This window comes from Protopterus annectens, chromosome 7.part0, assembly GCF_019279795.1.
Source record: "Protopterus annectens isolate FY-2018-M chromosome 7.part0, PAN1.0, whole genome shotgun sequence".
Lineage (NCBI taxonomy): Eukaryota > Metazoa > Chordata > Ceratodontiformes > Protopteridae > Protopterus > Protopterus annectens.
This window is the reverse complement of record NC_056739.1, coordinates 37995202-38017602: the sequence shown is the minus strand read 5'-3', so window position 1 is coordinate 38017602 and position 22401 is coordinate 37995202. Positions and strand designations below refer to the sequence as shown.

Sequence of the window (22401 nt, the reverse complement as noted above, 5' to 3'; positions counted from 1 at the left end):
ATTAATTAACTTGGGGTTGATCATTGGCATTTTCTTCCTGTGTTGACCGTAGTGGCCCCTTCATCAAAACTTATGTGCCCCCCAGCATATAACTTAAGTACAAGTTGCAGAAGGTCTCTGAAGAGTCCGGCACCATTTTTGACAAATGCAGTAGCCATTATATTATCAGCATGTAATGTGATCATTGTTTATAGGCCCTGTGTGGTATTTGGGACGACCTCTAAACTCTAGATCTGACTTTAACTGCCAACTTCTTCAGTCAGTCTTGCAATTTATAGACCTTGCCAATATTTCATGCCGCAACCAAAATGTTCTACTTTGATTCTTTTTGGTTGTATTGCACATATCCCACATAGGTGGGCTGTGGTGCTTTAATAACTTTAGTGCAGGCTTCTCTATTTTGTGCACTGGTGACTGGAGTAGTTTCAAAAGCTCCCATCACACCTACCCTGTTATGTGTTTCCCTTGCAGGTACATATTTTAACTTCTCTTTCTAGCAAATTCTCACATTCCTACTTTTGCAGTGGTACCTGCAAGTTATAAAGCAAAACATTTTATTAGCAAATGAAAACCAATTATCCGCAGTCAAGACACAGTGGCAGAATGCATTTCTGTGTTGCTAGTAACTGGTTTAGGAATGCGTCTTTGTTGGTGGAAAGGTTGGTCGGTGGGGTAAGTTGCAATATCTGTCTGCCTCTTCACTTGTCGTGGAAAAATAATTTTGTTCAGTTTTTCACCAGAAATGTATTTGTTTACTGTAATAGTATTGGCTACATTTTTCCCAGGCTATTTATGTTTGCTGCGAGGCATAATCAGCTGTTTGACATTCTCTGGGTTTTACTGGTGTGACTGCATACTCAAAATAATTGGTGCCATATTTGCTGTGAACTGCAAAATACAGCTTTCACAAAAGCCTAACGTTTAGACTTCTGTCTTTGCAAAATGTGCTCAGAATGGTTGTGTTTATTTTTAATTCGTTGAGGCACTTGATAAGTGTCCCACCCTACTTAGTCTGTGTTATGTCATGTTATAGGTTCATAAGTAGTTACACGGCATGCAGTCCAGAAGACTGGTGCATAGCTTAGCCCAGTTTTCTTTACTTGTCCCAGAGCACTGCCTGGTTAAATGACTTTGTCTGAATTGCATGGTAGTCAAATGGATGCTGAGCGACTCAAATCCTGAAGTATAGGAAACTGCTTGTTGACAGGTCATAGTCCTAATCGTCTGCACGAATTGCCAGACTTTTAATGTTAATTGCTAGATTCTGGTCCTGGATATTTTTCAGTGGTCTCTTCTAGAGTCCATTAATCTTTGTGTTTTCTGAGCCATAATATGCATGCCTGTAGATTATTATAACTTGGATGTTTTGCACTATCTGTACCAGTCTAAATATAGTCACAGCATGCCTAGTTTCTCTTTACACCGTGGTTGTTGTGTGTCAGCACTGCAGCACCATGTCTCCCTGGTAGGGTGTAGCTATTGAATGCTTTTTCAGCTGTCCAGCAGAGCAACAACATTCACAGAATGCAGTGGCAAACATATACTCATTAAAGCACAGTACAAGTGCAAGGCTTCCAAGCATGGCATCTTGAGGAACTGTATGTCATTTCTCTCTAGGGATGCTGATGGGAGCATTCCCAAACATCCTAATGCCCTTAACTAGAAAACCAACTTTTTAATTTAATAGTGAAGTAAAGGATTTATTTTTTGTTGCTGTATTTTGATTTTACTGCTGCTGTTGAAGCATGCTCATGTGTGAAAATGTAGGGATTTTCTAAGTTTAGTTATATAAAATAGTGATTGGGCATTGTTCTGCTGGCAAATGGATGTGAGAGTCACTAAAAATGCCTCACCTAACAGTTTCGAGCAGTGTCTTTTAACAGTACTTAGAAATAAGGAGGAAGCAACCACATTAAAAGTCATAACCACTGGCTAGTCTCTATAATGGATTCTGTTCTCCCCCCTCACCATGTTAGTCCAGTAAGTTGTTTTTTGTACAGCACTGTCATCTTTACTCTGGCTTGTACTTCTTATTGTATTCTTCCTCAAACTCTGTGTAAAAGCACCTTCCTGAGTCATTTGGTGCAGTTCATCAGCAGGTAAAGTGAGAACTCTTAAACCACAGTCTGTTGCCTGTCTTCTGTTTCACTCTGTCTCTGCATGTTGTGCACATATAGCTTCTCTTTCCATGAGTCTCACAGTATTATTTGTTGTACTGCAGAAAAAAGAACCTGTGGGTGATGACGAAACACTTCCGGAAACTGTTGAGAATCTGGATGAGATAACGTCAGATGTCCTTGCTGTAAGTAACTCCCTTTACTTTGACACTTCCCCTATTTTGAAGTGAGATTCATAATGTGGGAGAACACACAAATAGGTGGTTATAACTGGGATAGTTCTATGTTTTGGTGGGTATGGAGGTAGGGAGTTTGTATTCCCGTATTAAACATGCAGATGGTTTAGAGGCCCTCCAGAAATGGATGGCTTATGGAATGACAGTGACGTACATATGTGAGTTTAGTAGTGTTTTGTCTGTTAAACAATTCTTTTTACTTTAACGGTGAAGCTTTTAGACAAAAATATGGGATGACCTATGGGAGATTACATTGCCCCACATTATGCTACCTTTATGGCATCATTGGAGGAGGAATATGTCCACATCCTTTTTAAAAACTCAATTATTTCTGTTTATATTGATGACTTGTTTATATAAATAGGTGATAACATTGTGTGGAACACTTAATGAGAAGTTTGAACAGTAGCAGATTTGAACTTTATCTATATTTTACATATAAGCACAAAATCATTTATGTAACATTTATAGGTAGTCCAAGAGGAACCGTAGAACAGTTGAATAAAACTGCATTTTTTCCTTGTAACTGAATTTAAAGGAAAACCGTGCCTTTTCCTATTTCTCCCTACAGTGTGATTCCAGTATTGTGCAGATACCAGGAACCCGTTTGTACATTTAAGCTTTCATTTCCTTGCCTTGGAATCAAAGAAAGGAAAAAGCCCACCCACTTTTTATACTTCTCATATATTTTGCAGAGGAATTTGTCTGCCTGCATGTCATACCACAGACACAGAGAAATCTGAAATGTACCTGTCAGTTACCACTAATTAGTCATGCTGTGATGTCAGGAGCTCAGCAACTGTTATTTTAAATTAAAAAAAAAATTCCACTGTCTTTCTTGCAGAAATGAAGAGAACTTACACTGATTCGGTGTGGCCATGCCTTTTATAGCAAAACAAAGCAATTAGATCAGGTAGTGGTTAAAAAGCAGTTGTCACCACTTCTAACAAATATACACAAACATTTCAATACTGTGATGATGCTTTAATCCTTAAATGTTGGTTGTTCATTTTAGTCATAATATATAGAATCAAATATGTTTCTGACATTTAAACAGAGGTCAGAAATTTCTTTCTTGTAAGTATCAACATGTTTACTATTTTTATGCCCCCCCCCCAAAGGTAACCCTATTAACTAGGTGCGCTGATACTGCTTATAAGAAGGTCTTTTATGCTACTCCAGAATCACAATTCTCAATGAAAATTTCCAGTCTCCTAAACAGTGAGGCCCCTACAACTGGTACCTAAACAACAACCTTTTAAATCATAAAGAGCTAATTGAGGAGTTAGGTAAAACCATAAAACAATTAGACCAAGCTACATCACAAAGCCAAATTCCAATAGACATTCAATGGGCAGCCACCCAAACTGTAGAATTTAATACAGGAAGCTTCACTGTATAAAAACAAGAAAAGATGAGACTGCTTGAATTACAATTAGAAATCCATCCCTCACAAGAACTAGAAAGGAAATTACAACATATTCAAAAAGAACTTTACTCTATACAACTACATAAACACACAATAAATGAGTTGAAACTCGTATATAATTACTCTGAATGGGCACAAACCCCTTCTAAGGTACTAGCAAGTATGATGCACATCAAAAAGCTCTTCATAATATCACAGAAGTACACTATAAAGATAGAAAAAAACTGCGGTGGTGGTGTTGTGGTAGCGTTGTCGCCTCACAGTAAGACGTTGTCCTGTTCGATTCTCAGCTAGAGCGTCTTCTGTGTGAAGACATGCGTGAATGGGCATACCTTCGTTGAAAATTGTGCATCAGGGCCGGCAACTCAGCATGTAAAAATCTACTGCCAATCATTAGCGGACCAGAGTTCCGCTGTGGCGACCCCTAACCGGGAAAAGCCGAAAGACACAACAACAACACTATAAAGATAGAAATCTACATAACAACGAAGATGTAATTAACTCGTTCTGGGATATATACAACAAGATATATAACCCTGAAAAGCATAAACATTTGTCTAATCTACAGCAGAAGTTCTTCATCAAGTTTTGGGAATTTTAAATTGTTTAAGAACACTATAACTTACTGAACAGTCCTTTATCAATCAGTGAATGTTTTTTAATTATTTTATTTTTATTTTTCATTTGTTGACCGGGCTAGTCTAACTGGATATGTCCATTTTCAGTAGAGGCCTGGGGAGAAAAGCTCCAAGCATAGGCAAGTTACATAACTTACATTATTTGCAGTACATTATTTAGATTATACATAAAAAAAAACTTATACAGCATTATACATAAAACTTATACAGAGTCCTTTAGTAAGGCTTACGCTAAGATCTAATACAGAAAACAAACAATATAAAATTATTTTTTTTTTGTTTTTTTTGCCTGGTTTACAGATGTACAAACTTATGAGTAAGAAATCTCATTAAATACTATTTAGAGGTTAGCTTACCAGTTAACACTGGTAGGCGTCAGAGCGACAGAGCAGGGAGATCAGGATGGGGAATGAGGTATTAGTCAGGGTTAAAGCAGGGACATAGCCAGTGTGTTTTAAGATATTCTTTGAAAAGCAGTGTGGAAGAAAGAGTTGAGAGTTCATTTGGAAGCTGATTCCAGGTTTTCCCACTGTGTTAGTGAATATAGAGCCCCCAGTTCCCACTGTGTTAGTGAATATCGAGCCCCCAGTTCCCACTGTGTTAGTGAATATCGAGCCCCCAGTCCCCACTGTGTTAGTGAATATCGAGCCCCCAGTTCCCACTGTGTTAGTGAATATAGAGTCCCCAGATGTCCTTCAAGGATGCATCTGCAGTCCTTACAAATGGGTTGTCCTGTCGTCCGGCAGCCCTTCGGTCGGCCGGATTCCAAAGTCTGGGTCTGGCTTCGGCTGGTGTCGCACTTCACCCGACGTCATTGCGGCAGTTCTTCGGGTATAAAGGCATCAGCCGACGCCATTTTCCTCTGTCTTTCTTGCTGCGTGGCGCCCGAAGCAGAAGCTGTTCGCAAGTGCCGGTCGGTCAGATCCAGAGATTACTGCTACCGAATACTACTTCGAAGACTTCTATAAAGCTAAGTACCCCGTTGGGGACTTTTTCTTGCCTCAGCCGATGTCCGAGAAAGTTAATAACTGTTTATCTTGTGGGAAACAAATACCTCATAAAGATTTCCACTCCTATTGCATACATTGTTTAGGCCCAGACCACGACGTAGCAGCTTGTCTAGCCTGTGCTTCTTTTAACCGACGGACGCTTAGACATCGCTCGGACTTTGCTGAACAGATTTTCGGCTCCGATTTTGCCTACATTATGCCGTCGGATCCTCCGACTTCGCAAATAACCAAAAAGCGCAAAGAAAAGGACCGACACTCGCGGTCCGCGGTTTCGGCTGAAACCGCGGTTAAGCAATCCACAAGTGTCTCGGTTTCGGCCGAAACCGAGCAAGCGGGTCTTTCTTCAGCCGATAACTTGCCTTCTACCGAGGCCTCTTCTATCCTGGTAGAAACGGCTTCTGAAATACAGCCTTCTGTTGCGATTTCACAGGATTTATCAGACACCATTCCACTAGATATCTCTACCCCTGCACGTGGAGCTGCTAGGCCTCCACCAGCTATGTCTATTAAGGCCTTTGCCAGGGCTAAAGCAGCCAAAACTTCCAAACCTGTGCCTGCCAAGCCTCCCTCTCACAGGCCCAGCACCAGCTCCCATATGCTTTCCTTGGCACAGGATCTCTTAACTTTAATTCGTGGATCCCAGCCTCATCCAGACAGGGCCTCTCACCCTCCTCCAGAAAAGAGGCCTAGAGCAGAGCCCCCTGAGCCAGTAGCCACAGATGATTCTTCTGATGATTCAGAACATACAGACCCTCCTGAGGCTTCTTATTCTCCTTACGAAGACTCTAATGCTGAGGAGTCCATCCCTTCAGCCTCTCCTCCTGAGGAATTTTCCTTTGGGGAAACCTTGCATGCTATGAGGGAACAATTTCAGTGGCAGGGCCAAGATTTCTCAGACTCTAGAAAAAGGCTTAGGACCTTTCTACACTTACCACAGCATAGGCCTTTAGCTATTCCTCCAGTTCTATCTGTTGTTGATGATGCACTAAGCCAGATAGGTACTACAGGGTCCCGGACACTCATCACCACTTATATAAGGCCCCTTTTGCAGATCCAGAGACTATCTCCCAGGGCCCTAAAGCTGTAGCAGCTACTTCTTCTAAAAACCCCTTCCCCTCTGAAAGGGAATCCAGGTCCTTAGAGAGATGGGGTAAAAAAGTTTACACCTCTGCTACTTTGTCAGCTAGAGCTTTGAACTGCCAATTTCATATGATTCAATATCAAGAGTTTATGCTTGACCAGTTGACTAAAAAGCTGTCCTCTGAAGAATCTTTAGATAAAAAGTATATTCAAGAAATGTTACATAACATACAACAGGTTAGTAACCATTCTTTAAAATGTGGCTATGATGCACTGGAGGCTTCCTTTAGATCAGCCATGACTGGCACAGTTATCAGGAGGCATGCATGGTTGAAAGAGCAGGCATTACCAGACCATGTCAAATCTAAGCTTTTGGATGCACCTATGGACAAGGTCAATTTATTTGGTGCCCCGCACAGCAGGTACTGAAAAAGATGGAAGAGAAAGCAAAATCTGTGCAAACAGTAAAAGATTTCTTACAAGTTCAACCTCCAAGGTTTAGCAGGAATTGGCCCACCAAGAATTGGTCCTTTCCGGACTCCTCTAAGGCACAAAGAGGCAGGAATAGGCGCTCTAGAGGCAGAAACCAATCCAGGGGTGCCTACAGGGGTCGCCAGTGGCAGGGTAACAACCAACGAGGCACGGATACAGCCACCACCACTACAACAACTCAATCACAGTGACTCGGCGGTGGCACCGCCTACCAGGGAACAACTAGAAGCACCCTTAGGCGGAAAGCTAACATTATTTTCAAGAAACTGGCACTGCATTACAAGAGAAAATGGATTTTGCAGACTATAGACAAAGGTTACAGGTTCCATTTCCATACACTACCAGGAAAGAGAGGAATGCCAAACCTACCACCTTCTCAAAGGGCAGAAGCTCTAAAACAAATATCTCAATTATTAAGAATGCGTGCTGTGGAAAAGGTACCATTTATGGAGCAAGGAAGGGATTTTACTCCAGGCTCTTCCTGGTACCAAGAAAAGAAAACAAATGGAGGCCTATTCTAGATCTGTCCGCTCTAAACACATTCCTCATTGTTCCAAAATTCAAAATGCTGACCCCACAGCAGCTTCTTCCCATGCTGGGCAAGGAGTCTTGGCTGGTAACTCTAGATCTCAAGGAGGCATACCTGCACGTCCCCATAAGACCAATTTGCAGAAGATACCTCAGATTTCTTGCAGGATCAGAGCATTATCAATTCTCAGCATTGCCCTTTGGCTTATCTACTGCGCCCAGAGTGTTCACGAAATGCCTGGCATCAGTAATCGCTCATTGCAGACTTCAGGGAATTCAAATCTATCCCTACCTGGACGACTGCCTGATACAAGCGGACAACAAAACAAATTAACAGAAGACTTACAAAGAGTCATCTACCTGCTACAAGCCCTGGGATACACAGTCAATACAAAAAAGTCAAGGCTGATTCCATCCCAAATAATAACTTTTCTGGGTGCAGAACTGGACACATCAAAACAAATGGCATTTCTAACTGCAGAAAAGAAAGAGCAACTTCCTCTCTATTTCTTGGCATTAACAAAGCAGAGCTATCTAACTGCAAGAAAAGTGCTACAAGCTCTAGGCTTCATGGCATCCTGCATAATTCTGGTCCCTCATGCCAGGCTTCATATGAGAAAGCTGCAGTGGTACCTAAAGAATTTGTGGTCTCAGCACAAGCACAGCCTGGAAACCAAAATTCCAATGATCCCATGCCTGAAGCAAGAGTTCTTATGGTGGGCTCAGGCCTGTCAATCAAACACAGGTCTGCCCTTCTGCAAAAGTCAACCAAGACAAACTATCACGACAGATGCCTCAGACCTCGGTTGGGGGGCACACATGATGGACAAGTGCATTCAAGGCCTATGGACTCAAGACCAACTGCATCTGCACATAAATCTAAAAGAAATGATGACAGTAAAATTGGCAATCCAGGCATTCAGACCTCTTCTCCACGAAGGCCAGCTGTTGATAAGGACAGACAACACCACAGTTATGTGGTACATCAACAAACAGGGAGGCACACACTCATACCCCCTATGCCGGCTGGCACTAGAACTATGGGATGTGGCTCTGAGCTACAACATTCAGTTACAGGCAATTTATGTACCAGGGAAGGAAAACATTCTAGCAGACATATTAAGCAGAACTACAACAGATGCCCACGAATGGATGCTGCATCCGGACATCTTCAAAGCCATCACAAGAGAATGGGGATTGCCACAGACTTGTTTGCATCCCCATACAATCACCAGTTGAAGAAATTCTGCACAAGGACTTACCACCCACTTGCTTGGAAGGTGGACTCCCTATCCTTCAGTTGGAAAAGCCTGACAGCATACGCATTCCCACCACTTCCTTTGATGCACAAGGTGCTTCTGAAGATCAAAGAGGAACGTCCGAGGATCATTCTGATAGCCCCAGACTGGCCAAGACAACATTGGTACCCACTGCTGAGGAGCATGTCCCGGGAACAAATATGGAAACTGCCCCTGATCCCATTACTGCTGACACAGAACAACTACAACATTCTGCATCCAAACCTAAAAACTCTGCAGCTAACTGCATGGAACATTACATAACAGAAATTAACCCAAATTTATCCCAAAGGGTTAAAGACATAATCCTGGAGGCTCGTAGACCTTCAACAAGAAAGAATTATGCAGCAAAATGGAAAAGATATCTCATCTGGAGTACGGCAAAGGGGCAAGATGTGACACTGGTTAACATAGCCAACATCCTGGAGTACTTGGCGGAGCTCTACTACACAGGCCTGTCCTATTCCTCCATCAAGATACATGCATCAGCTATTTCAGCACAATACAGCTTGGATCCTCCTGTCTTCTCGCATCCTCTGCTCAGACAGTTTCTGAGGGGAATTAAAAATGTAAAACCTCCCAGGAAACCTCCACAGCATGGGACTTGAACTTTGTGCTAGAAAAACTGACTCTACCTCCTTTCGAGCCAGCAGCTACAGCAGACTTGCAGTACTTATCCTGGAAGACTGCCTTCCTGCTGGCAATAACTTCAGCAAGAAGGGTCTCTGAACTACAAGCATTAATGGCAGTACAACCCTTCCTGATCTTCCATCAAGATAGAGTGTCCATGAGAACAAATCCTACATTTATGCCTAAGGTGGTATCCAGAGTCTCTTTAAATCAGGCTATCCACCTTCCTACATTCTTCCCCAATCCACAGAACAGGGGAGAAAAGCTCTTGCATACCTTGGATGTACACGGGCAATTACGCTACTACCTGGACAGGACAAAAAACAATAGAAAAACTGACCAGCTTCTGGTAGCTTATGCAACAGGAAAAGAAGGAAAACCAATTTCTAAACAGACAATCTCCAAATGGATAGGAAATTGCATTAGATTTTGTTACTCCTACCATGGAAAGAAAACTCCAGAGAACATCAGGCCTCACTCCACAAGGGCCACAGCCACTACCACAGCTTTCTTACGAGGAGGGGCTACCAAGGACATTATAGAGGCTGCTACTTGGTCCTCCGTGCATACATTTGCCAAGCATTATAACTTACCTCTATACTCTAGATCCCGTGCTGGTTTTGCCACTGCTGTTTTGCAAGGGATCCTGACTACACCATAATCTATTCTCATTACCTCCTCCCCTAGTTTAGCTATGGTATTCTACCCATTTGTAAGGACTGCAGATGCATCCTTGAAGGACATAGTACAGTTTTGTACCTACCATAAATGTAGATGTCCGAGAGGAATGCATCTGCAGTCAGGATTACCCACCCTCCTTCCCCTCTGAGGTACTCCTAGGGTACTTACCAATCTTCAGCTAGCTTGGGGGGGGATCTATTATGGTGTATTTGTTTCTATATATGTACATACATGTTTATTTTGTGTGTTTGCTCTCTACTATTTGGAAACTTTGGCATTTATCCAAATTTAGCTTACCAAGAGGGCACCTGGCATCTGGGGCAAGAAACACTGAGGAAAATGGCGTCGGCTGATGCCTTTATACCGAAGAACTGCCGCAGTGACGTCGGGTGAAGTGCGACACCAGCCGAAGCCAGACCCAGACTTTGGAATCCGGCCGACCGAAGGGCTGCCTGACGACAGGACAACCCATTTGTAAGGACTGCAGATGCATTCCTCTCGGACATCTACATTTATGGTAGGTACAAAACTGTACTTTCCCACTGTGTTAGTGAATATCGAGTCCCCAGTCCCCACTGTGTTAGTGAATATCGAGCCCCCAGTCCCCACTGTGTTAGTGAATATCGAGCCCCCAGTCCCCACTGTGTTAGTGAATATCGTCCGCAGTGCCCACTGTGTTAGTGAATATCGAGCCCCAGTCCCCACTGTGTTAGTGAATATCGAGTCCCCAGTCCCCACTGTGTTAGTGAATATCGAGTCCCCAGTCCCCACTGTGTTAGTGAATATCGAGTCCCCAGTCCCCACTGTGTTAGTGAATATCGAGTCCCCAGTCCCCACTGTGTTAGTGAATATCGAGTCCCCAGTCCCCACTGTGTTAGTGAATATCGAGTCCCCAGTCCCCACTGTGTTAGTGAATATCGAGTCCCCAGTCCCCACTGTGTTAGTGAATATCGAGTCCCCAGTCCCCACTGTGTTAGTGAATATCGAGTCCCCAGTCCCCACTGTGTTAGTGAATATCGAGTCCCCAGTCCCCACTGTGTGATATGAGAGACTTTCCAGATGGAAGGATTGTGCTTTCAGTCCCCACTGTGTTAGTACAACCTTTATGTAGAGGGATGATAGGAGAGACTTTCCAGATGGAAGGATTGTGCTTTCTGTAATCGTTCTATTTATAAGTACCACCCTTATGTAGAGGGATGATATGGGAGACTTTCCAGATGGAAGGATTGTGCTTTCTGTAATCGTTCTATTTATAAGTACCACCCTTATGTAGAGGGATGATATGGGAGACTTTCCAGATGGAAGGATTGTGCTTTCTGTAATCGTTCTATTTATAAGTACCACCCTTATGTAGAGGGATGATATGGGAGACTTTCCAGATGGAAGGATTGTGCTTTCTGTAATCGTTCTATTTATAAGTACCACCCTTATGTAGAGGGATGATATGGGAGACTTTCCAGATGGAAGGGATTGTGCTTTCTGTAATCGTTCTATTTATAAGTACCACCCTTATGTAGAGGGATGATATGGGAGACTTTCCAGATGGAAGGGATTGTGCTTTCTGTAATCGTTCTATTTATAAGTACCACCCTTATGTAGAGGGATGATATGGGAGACTTTCCAGATGGAAGGGATTGTGCTTTCTGTAATCGTTCTATTTATAAGTACCACCCTTATGTAGAGGGATGATATGGGAGACTTTCCAGATGGAAGGGATTGTGCTTTCTGTAATCGTTCTATTTATAAGTACCACCCTTATGTAGAGGGATGATATGGAGACTTTCCAGATGGAAGGGATTGTGCTTTCTGTAATCGTTCTATTTATAAGTACCACCCTTATGTAGAGGGATGATATGGGAGACTTTCCAGATGGAAGGGATTGTGCTTTCTGTAATCGTTCTATTTATAAGTACCACCCTTATGTAGAGGGATGATATGGGAGACTTTCCAGATGGAAGGATTGTGCTTTCTGTAATCGTTCTATTTATAAGTACCACCCTTATGTAGAGGGATGATATGGGAGACTTTCCAGATGGAAGGGATTGTGCTTTCTGTAATCGTTCTATTTATAAGTACCACCTTAAGTAGAGGGATGATATGGGAGACTTTCCAGATGGAAGGGATTGTGCTTTCTGTAATCGTTCTATTTATAAGTACCACCCTTATGTAGAGGGATGATATGGGAGACTTTCCAGATGGAAGGATTGTGCTTTCTGTAATCGTTCTATTTATAAGTACCACCCTTATGTAGAGGGATGATATGGGAGACTTTCCAGATGGAAGGATTGTGCTTTCTGTAATCGTTCTATTTATAAGTACCACCCTTATGTAGAGGGATGATATGGGAGACTTTCCAGATGGAAGGGATTGTGCTTTCTGTAATCGTTCTATTTATAAGTACCACCCTTATGTAGAGGGATGATATGGGAGACTTTCCAGATGGAAGGGATTGTGCTTTCTGTAATCGTTCTATTTATAAGTACCACCCTTATGTAGAGGGATGATATGGGAGACTTTCCAGATGGAAGGGATTGTGCTTTCTGTAATCGTTCTATTTATAAGTACCACCCTTATGTAGAGGGATGATATGGGAGACTTTCCAGATGGAAGGGATTGTGCTTTCTGTAATCGTTCTATTTATAAGTACCACCCTTATGTAGAGGGATGATATGGGAGACTTTCCAGATGGAAGGATTGTGCTTTCTGTAATCGTTCTATTTATAAGTACCACCCTTATGTAGAGGGATGATATGGGAGACTTTCCAGATGGAAGGATTGTGCTTTCTGTAATCGTTCTATTTATAAGTACCACCCTTATGTAGAGGGATGATATGGGAGACTTTCCAGATGGAAGGATTGTGCTTTCTGTAATCGTTCTATTTATAAGTACCACCCTTATGTAGAGGGATGATATGGGAGACTTTCCAGATGGAAGGATTGTGCTTTCTGTAATCGTTCTATTTATAAGTACCACCCTTATGTAGAGGGATGATATGGGAGACTTTCCAGATGGAAGGGATTGTGCTTTCTGTAATCGTTCTATTTATAAGTACCACCCTTATGTAGAGGGATGATATGGGAGACTTTCCAGATGGAAGGGATTGTGCTTTCTGTAATCGTTCTATTTATAAGTACCACCCTTATGTAGAGGGATGATATGGGAGACTTTCCAGATGGAAGGGATTGTGCTTTCTGTAATCGTTCTATTTATAAGTACCACCCTTATGTAGAGGGATGATATGGGAGACTTTCCAGATGGAAGGATTGTGCTTTCTGTAATCGTTCTATTTATAAGTACCACCCTTATGTAGAGGGATGATATGGGAGACTTTCCAGATGGAAGGGATTGTGCTTTCTGTAATCGTTCTATTTATAAGTACCACCCTTATGTAGAGGGATGATATGGGAGACTTTCCAGATGGAAGGGATTGTGCTTTCTGTAATCGTTCTATTTATAAGTACCACCCTTATGTAGAGGGATGATATGGGAGACTTTCCAGATGGAAGGGATTGTGCTTTCTGTAATCGTTCTATTTATAAGTACCACCCTTATGTAGAGGGATGATATGGGAGACTTTCCAGATGGAAGGGATTGTGCTTTCTGTAATCGTTCTATTTATAAGTACCACCCTTATGTAGAGGGATGATATGGGAGACTTTCCAGATGGAAGGGATTGTGCTTTCTGTAATCGTTCTATTTATAAGTACCACCCTTATGTAGAGGGATGATATGGGAGACTTTCCAGATGGAAGGGATTGTGCTTTCTGTAATCGTTCTATTTATAAGTACCACCCTTATGTAGAGGGATGATATGGGAGACTTTCCAGATGGAAGGGATTGTGCTTTCTGTAATCGTTCTATTTATAAGTACCACCCTTATGTAGAGGGATGATATGGGAGACTTTCCAGATGGAAGGGATTGTGCTTTCTGTAATCGTTCTATTTATAAGTACCACCCTTATGTAGAGGGATGATATGGGAGACTTTCCAGATGGAAGGGATTGTGCTTTCTGTAATCGTTCTATTTATAAGTACCACCCTTATGTAGAGGGATGATATGGGAGACTTTCCAGATGGAAGGGATTGTGCTTTCTGTAATCGTTCTATTTATAAGTACCACCCTTATGTAGAGGGATGATATGGGAGACTTTCCAGATGGAAGGGATTGTGCTTTCTGTAATCGTTCTATTTATAAGTACCACCCTTATGTAGAGGGATGATATGGGAGACTTTCCAGATGGAAGGATTGTGCTTTCTGTAATCGTTCTATTTATAAGTACCACCCTTATGTAGAGGGATGATATGGGAGACTTTCCAGATGGAAGGATTGTGCTTTCTGTAATCGTTCTATTTATAAGTACCACCCTTATGTAGAGGGATGATATGGGAGACTTTCCAGATGGAAGGATTGTGCTTTCTGTAATCGTTCTATTTATAAGTACCACCCTTATGTAGAGGGATGATATGGGAGACTTTCCAGATGGAAGGGATTGTGCTTTCTGTAATCGTTCTATTTATAAGTACCACCCTTATGTAGAGGGATGATATGGGAGACTTTCCAGATGGAAGGATTGTGCTTTCTGTAATCGTTCTATTTATAAGTACCACCCTTATGTAGAGGGATGATATGGGAGACTTTCCAGATGGAAGGGATTGTGCTTTCTGTAATCATTCTATTTATAAGTACCACCCTTATGTAGAGGGATGATATGGGAGACTTTCCAGATGGAAGGATTGTGCTTTCTGTAATCGTTCTATTTATAAGTACCACCCTTATGTAGAGGGATGATATGGGAGACTTTCCAGATGGAAGGGATTGTGCTTTCTGTAATCGTTCTATTTATAAGTACCACCCTTATGTAGAGGGATGATATGGGAGACTTTCCAGATGGAAGGGATTGTGCTTTCTGTAATCGTTCTATTTATAAGTACCACCCTTATGTAGAGGGATGATATGGGAGACTTTCCAGATGGAAGGGATTGTGCTTTCTGTAATCGTTCTATTTATAAGTACCACCCTTATGTAGAGGGATGATATGGGAGACTTTCCAGATGGAAGGGATTGTGCTTTCTGTAATCGTTCTATTTATAAGTACCACCCTTATGTAGAGGGATGATATGGGAGACTTTCCAGATGGAAGGATTGTGCTTTCTGTAATCATTCTATTTATAAGTACCACCCTTATGTAGAGGGATGATATGGGAGACTTTCCAGATGGAAGGATTGTGCTTTCTGTAATCGTTCTATTTATAAGTACCACCCTTATGTAGAGGGATGATATGGGAGACTTTCCAGATGGAAGGATTGTGCTTTCTGTAATCGTTCTATTTATAAGTACCACCCTTATGTAGAGGGATGATATGGGAGACTTTCCAGATGGAAGGATTGTGCTTTCTGTAATCGTTCTATTTATAAGTACCACCCTTATGTAGAGGGATGATATGGGAGACTTTCCAGATGGAAGGATTGTGCTTTCTGTAATCGTTCTATTTATAAGTACCACCCTTATGTAGAGGGATGATATGGGAGACTTTCCAGATGGAAGGATTGTGCTTTCTGTAATCGTTCTATTTATAAGTACCACCCTTATGTAGAGGGATGATATGGGAGACTTTCCAGATGGAAGGATTGTGCTTTCTGTAATCGTTCTATTTATAAGTACCACCCTTATGTAGAGGGATGATATGAGAGACTTTCCAGATGGAAGGATTGTGCTTTCTGTAATCGTTCTATTTATAAGTACCACCCTTATGTAGAGGGATGATATGGGAGACTTTCCAGATGGAAGGATTGTGCTTTCTGTAATCGTTCTATTTATAAGTACCACCCTTATGTAGAGGGATGATATGGGAGACTTTCCAGATGGAAGGATTGTGCTTTCTGTAATCGTTCTATTTATAAGTACCACCCTTATGTAGAGGGATGATATGGGAGACTTTCCAGATGGAAGGATTGTGCTTTCTGTAATTGTTCTATTTATAAGGATGGAAATGGGATAGACAATGGCTTTAGCTGCTATTTGCAGGTATTTGGCTGGTAGACAGTCAGCTGAAGGGGTGCATGGTTTGAGTTTTTGAAGGAGGGTGCAAATGAGGGATGCAGGTACTGGTTGTATATGAAAGGAAGGAACTGGGGTATTTGTGGTGATTAATGGGCTAGTGCTGACAGGGGGTAGTGCTGACAGGGGCTAGTGCTGACAGAGGAGTGTATTAGCTAGAGTTTGAATGGCTTCAGTAAAGTAGTTGTTGAAGGCATCAGCAATTTGCTTAGAGTTGTTATGGCTGATACCTGATGGAGCAGGAGTTTGAGTGCCCTGGCTGAAGTTGTTTGTTAATGCCTGACCAGAACTTTTGAGGTTTTTGCTGGTGAGTTTGTTGGAGGTGAAGGTAAAAGTTTTTTTATTGAGTAGAATTGCTTTTTTGGTGGCATTTCTTAACTGTTTAAAGTAAAGGTGGTCTGATGGGTTTTTAGAGGCTCTCCATTTGGCCCAAATTTTATTACGTAGGACGACTCCATTTGGACCAAATTTTATTACGTAGAAGGATCTTTTGTCTAGTTTCTTTCATGAGCCATGGGGCAATTTTGGTCCTTATTTGGATAGAGCGAGCTGCGGCATGGTATTCTAGAATTTGTAGGAATTTTGTATTAAAGTAGGACACTGCATCATCAAGTTGAAGGTGATGTGGTGACCAGTCACACGCCTTAAGTTAATTTTGGAAGCTCTCTGGATAAAAGTGTTTTTTAGAGCGTGAGGTTTTGAAAATATTTGAATTTGGGCTATGTTTTTTTTGTTTAATTATGTAGGTTAGAGTGTGGTCACTGATGTCATCTGGAAGGGTACCTGGTTTGTGTGTCATGGTGACTGTTTGTAAGGATCCAGTCTAGGGTGGTTTCCTTACCGCCTGGTTTATGGATTCTAGTAGGGGTGGTGGTTATTTGGAAAAAAAACTATAGATTTATGTGGGTAATAGGGTTGGGGGAGCTACAGGTAGCCCAGTCTATACTAAAGTCACCTAGCACTATGGTTTCCTGAGGTGGGTGGAGAGGCAACTGAGGATGTTTTCAAGAGTATTGATATTTCCAGGGGGGGGGAAGATGGGCGCAAATTATGTAAATAGATTTACAGTTGTTGATTTGAAGTTTAGCAGTAAGGGTTTCAGCAGTAGTATCTGAGGGTAGGTACACATTGAAGGCTGTAACTTGAAGTTCTGATTTATAGAGAATGGCTACACCCCCACCCTTTTTGGTTTTGCGGTCACATCTCAGGATATTATATCAAGGAAGGGTAATTTCCTGGAAATAAAAATTGCGATTAAAAAAATAAAGGTCAACAAATCCCCAGGTCCTGATGGATTTACAGCTATGTTCTACAAAACACTCAGCCACATACTAGCTCCAATACTGTTAAGACTTTATTATAGAATATGGCTTTACAAACTCAGACAATTTTAATACCAAAACCTAATTCAGACAAGCTAAACCCTACGAATTACAAGCCCGTCGCCCTTATAAATCTTGGCATAAAGATATAGACTTCACTGTTATCTAACAGATTACAAAAAACCTTGGACAAAATTATTTCCCCAGAACAACTGGGCTTTATGAAAAAAAGACAATTAAGTGATAATACCTGTACGTTAGACACCTTAATTTTTCTCTTGGCTAAAGTCAAATATCCAAGATACGCACTTACAATAGACACCTCAAAAGCATTTGATAATGTTTATTTATTTTATTTATTTTAAGAAATGTAAAATAAAAATAAAATAAATAATGTTGCCCGAGAGTTCCTTTTGTTAACAAAGTCACACTTTAACTTCCCCGCATCATTTATAACTGCCATCAAGAAGATTTACAGCAATGCCACAACCACGCTAAGCATCAACAAGAGGTACTCCTAAACCCATCAAAATCACAAACTGAACTCGCCAAGGATGCCCGTTCTCTGTTCCTTTTCGATGTATATTTAGAGCCGCTACTACTCCACATCTTCCAAAACACATACCACCATTTCCCAAAGGTCTATAACACAATAGTGAAATACTCCGCTTTAGCTGATGACCTACATTTATACTTCGAACTCCCAAATACAAACTTATCAAAAATACTTTCTTCAATTAAACAGTTTTCTACAATAACAAATTACAACATGAACCCCCAAAAATCCTCCATATTCCCTCTGAACCCCATAAATCCTAATGCATCATACTTCCATTTAGTTGATATACCTTTAACATGTAAGCTAAAATACCTAGGCTTAAACTTTTCTCACACCTACAAAGAAATGCATAGTTCAAATCTCCTAAAAAACTTCTCCTAAAAAACTTGGGATAAAATTAGGCAAGGCATTTTAAGATGGGAAAACTTAAATTTATCTCTTCTATCTAAATCTGCCATTATTAAAGTGAATATTATTCCCAAAATACTATTTCAGCTAAACTCTATTAATCTCAAAATGCCAAAAAACAATGGAAAAGGCCCTCTCCAAATTCCTATGGCACTCTAAAACAAAAATAATCTTCTTTCGACTTTTCCCGGTTACGGGTCACCACAGCGTATCACCTGTCCGCTCATGATTGGCAGTGGAGTTTCTAAGGTGTCGAGTTGCCAGCACAGCATCCAACCTTCCAGAGAAGGTGCACCCACTCGCACCTAGGGCCAATTTAAAGTGTCCAATCCACCTACCGTATGTCTTTGGGATGTGGGAGGAAACCGGAGCACCCAGAGAAAACCCACATGATCAAAGGGAGGACATGCAGACTCCGCACAGAAGGCAACCCAGCCGAGGATTGAACCAGAGAACCTCTTGCTGTGAGGTGGCAATGCTAACTGCTGCACCACCGCGGCCGCCCTACCCTAAAACAACAAGAATAAGCTACCAAAATCTTACAATACCAAAAATAAAAGGTGGGCTGGGGCTACCAGATTTTAGTCTGTATTACCTTATTATAAATGCAAACAAGTTGATCCAAATTTCGGAATATGATAGTTCAAAAGAGACTTGGTATCCAATATGGGAAAATGTACTAGGTTCCCTAAACATAAATCCCAAAGCTGTTCCTTTCCTCCAACCCAAACAAAAAACTTTTTGCAAACTACACCCAATAATCAAACCTGGGATTACTGCATTCCAATCTCTATTTCTGTCCATCAGTTTGCAGAATTCATTATTACTGTTACAACCTATACATATGAACCTGAATATTAAGTTAAATAACAAAATAATTGATCTCGAACCATTCCCATTAATTAAAGAATTAGCAGTATGGCATATCTTACAGTACAAGGAAGAAACACTTGATAAACTAAGAGAAAAATTCAAGACACCAGCTAGCTGTAATTACATTCTTCGACAAATGATAGCAATAATAATCCTAAAATATTCAAACCACAAAATAGAAGTACAAAGTATAGAAAATACCCAAAACATAATCAAAGCACTAACAGCTCAAAATCCTATAAATAAATGAGTTAAAACACAAATCCGCTCTACTTTACTCAAGATACTGGGAACACTTAAATAATAATATCACAAGATTACAAAAACAAGAAGCCATAAACAATACCTTAAAACTTACACCTTTCAAAAACCTCATATACACACAATTGATGATTAACAACAACGCATACTTATACCCCAGCTGTTCTCTAAAAAATTGCTACAAAAAAGCTCACTGTGCCCTTTCTGCTCTAGGGAAGATGTAGATATTCTCCACATCTTCTGGAGCTGTAAGAAACTCTCCATCCTCTGGTGTTCCTTAAAGAGTACAGCTAGAGAAAGTTGGATACGCAGAAACGCTCTCTTGGGCAACAATGATTCTGCATATAATTCCTAGTTCAGTCACTGGAATGCGCAAGCATATTTTAGTTACAGTATGTGCACTACTTAAATACTATATTTCCAAGAATCGGGTTAATAAAAATATCTCATGGAATAATTTTAAAGACATGGCAGTTAAATATATCACCTCCCACAAACTAGCTACTAAAAATATTAAAAGAAGAATTTACTTTCAGACATACTGGAACTCTCTCCTAGAGACATTGTTGATAAGCCTACAAAATACATCAAACTAAATGACAAGCAGGTGGCCGATATAAAAATAAAAACCTCTATGTTACTGAACACAAACAGTTGTATCACCGACATCTGGGATAACAACAAAAGGATGGCTTCCAACACTGTATACACTGTAAATATGTATTTAATCTTGTAAGCTTTTAAGTTTTTTTTTGTTTTTTTTTTTGTTCTGTTTTTTTCTTCCATTTTGGGCAATTAAAGGTACCCTGCATATACAAACCCAGTACTTTTTATCATAACTCTGCTCTACTGTAACCCCTAGATATGTTGAAATCACGTTAATTATTAGCCTCAAAGTTTCTTGCAAATGTTTAAATGTTTTTCTCTGGAAAGTTTGGCTATCTTTACTCCTCTGTGTTTTTCATGTTGAGAGAGTTTCTGCCTATACACATTGAGCAGAGTGGATGAGAGGTGTGGACTCCAACTCTTAGCTGAGATATATAAGTATCCTTGTTTTTTTTTGATTATTTATACAGTTTGTTTCTAGCAGTTTATATACAGCACTTTTATTGTAATCTGCACGGGTAACTGATTTGTTTGCAGTTAAAGCATTCTGTATCTTTGTGGCTTTCTCCAGTGCTTTGTAGGATAATAGCCTTAGTGTCCCCAGCCACCCTCCCTGTTGGTGTCTTGTGTTATACTTGGTGGTTTGCAGTTGCCCGCCCCTACTGTAAATCTGATCTGGGATACTCCTCCCAGTCTAGTGTCATTAGCTCATTCTACCTAATACAGAGAGAACATTGGATAAGGCCTTCTGTTTCTCCTTTTTCCCTAAAAAAAAAAAAAAAAAAAATTTTTTTTTGCCTGAATTTCCTTTTGTTCTGACTGCGCTTCTCAAACATTTTGGAAATATAGAGTGTATTTTAGAGCATTTATTATAACTGTAATTGCCTTAATATTGCTACAACTCAAGTGCTCTAGGTTGCACTGCATCTGAAGTGTTTGTGTGTTTTAGCTGCTTTTCTGTATATATAGACATCTCTGTATATGTAGACTAGCTACTTATTCTGCTGTATTACTGCCTCTTAAATCGTTTTTCAGTTGTGCGTTTGCCTTGCTTCATTTAAAAAGTTTTAAATTGCTAATTTTGTAGAGTTTTAATTGCATTTACTGTTTAGGACTACACACTCAAGTGTGTTAGACTTTTCTGTTTATTTACTGTATTATTGCATTGTTTAGTGTGTTTTAACAAAAAAATATATATACCATCTTGTTTGCTTGTTTCCCACCTTTTCTAGCCAGTCCATATCGCAGGCCTTGCTTGTCTCAGGACTTTATTTTCTGTGCTCAGAGCTATCCAGACCTTGCTGTGGTAGAGGGAAGTCCTACTGCTTACCAGTGGGACTGGTGAGCATTGTACTGCCTATCTAACGCTAGAGGAGTGGTTTCCAGCTCTGAAATTGTAATTTTATTAGCCTTTTGGGCTGATTTCTATCCCTTTCAACTTTCTGGTTTAAAAACGCGTGTGTTTGCACATTTTTCACATCATGCAGCACTACGAGGCTACAGTTAAACTATTTCCAGGTGCCAGAAAATCTGCTCTTCAAATTTTCCCTTAAAACCAGCTGGTTTCTCAGTAGTAGCACTAAAATCTGAACCCCTGTGACTAGCACTTGCTCTAGAACCTGCTGGAAAGCATTAGGAAGCCCGAACCTGATACAAGCACTCGGCTCTCCTTGTCAATAAGGAGAAATTAATCATAGGCACTAAACAGCCTATAATTGCAAAGTACCTTGCAAAGGTAAGGGAAAACAGCTCTTAAACCTTACAAAAAAGCACCTAAACAGGCATGTCCAAGGGTCAGCTTCCGTTGATTTTTCCTGTCTACCTGGTGAATCTGGGCATACTGGGGCAATGCGGCAACTGCTTCATGTACACAGACAATCCTCTCCTCCTACCACCCAACACTACAACCTGCAAGAGATGCACTTACATAGCCAAACTGGAAGCAAAGCTCTCTCCGGTCAAGACTGTGTTAGACAGTCAATAACACCTGCATTACACCTCTAGCAACTCGTAGCCCTTCAAAACCCACACCATCAACTCCCATACATAGCAACACTAAACCCACATATGCGGAGGCCCTTAACATTAACCTGCCCAAGCAACAAGGACCTCCGAAGCCAAAACGCAAACAAACACCAGTCACAACCAAAGTGACACATAGCTCACAACACCA

At 40.9% G+C, this 22401-nt stretch overlaps 1 protein-coding gene across 1 annotated transcript in view; it reads left to right on the top strand.

Moving 5' to 3' along the window:
• The window catches only part of SARS1 (seryl-tRNA synthetase 1), a 423834-nt gene that overhangs the window by 17461 nt on the left and 383972 nt on the right, over positions 1-22401 (top strand). The window contains exon 3 of the mRNA XM_044076473.1: positions 2222-2302. Coding sequence (XP_043932408.1) covers positions 2222-2302 — 81 coding nt within the window. The remainder of the gene's footprint in view (positions 1-2221; positions 2303-22401) is intronic.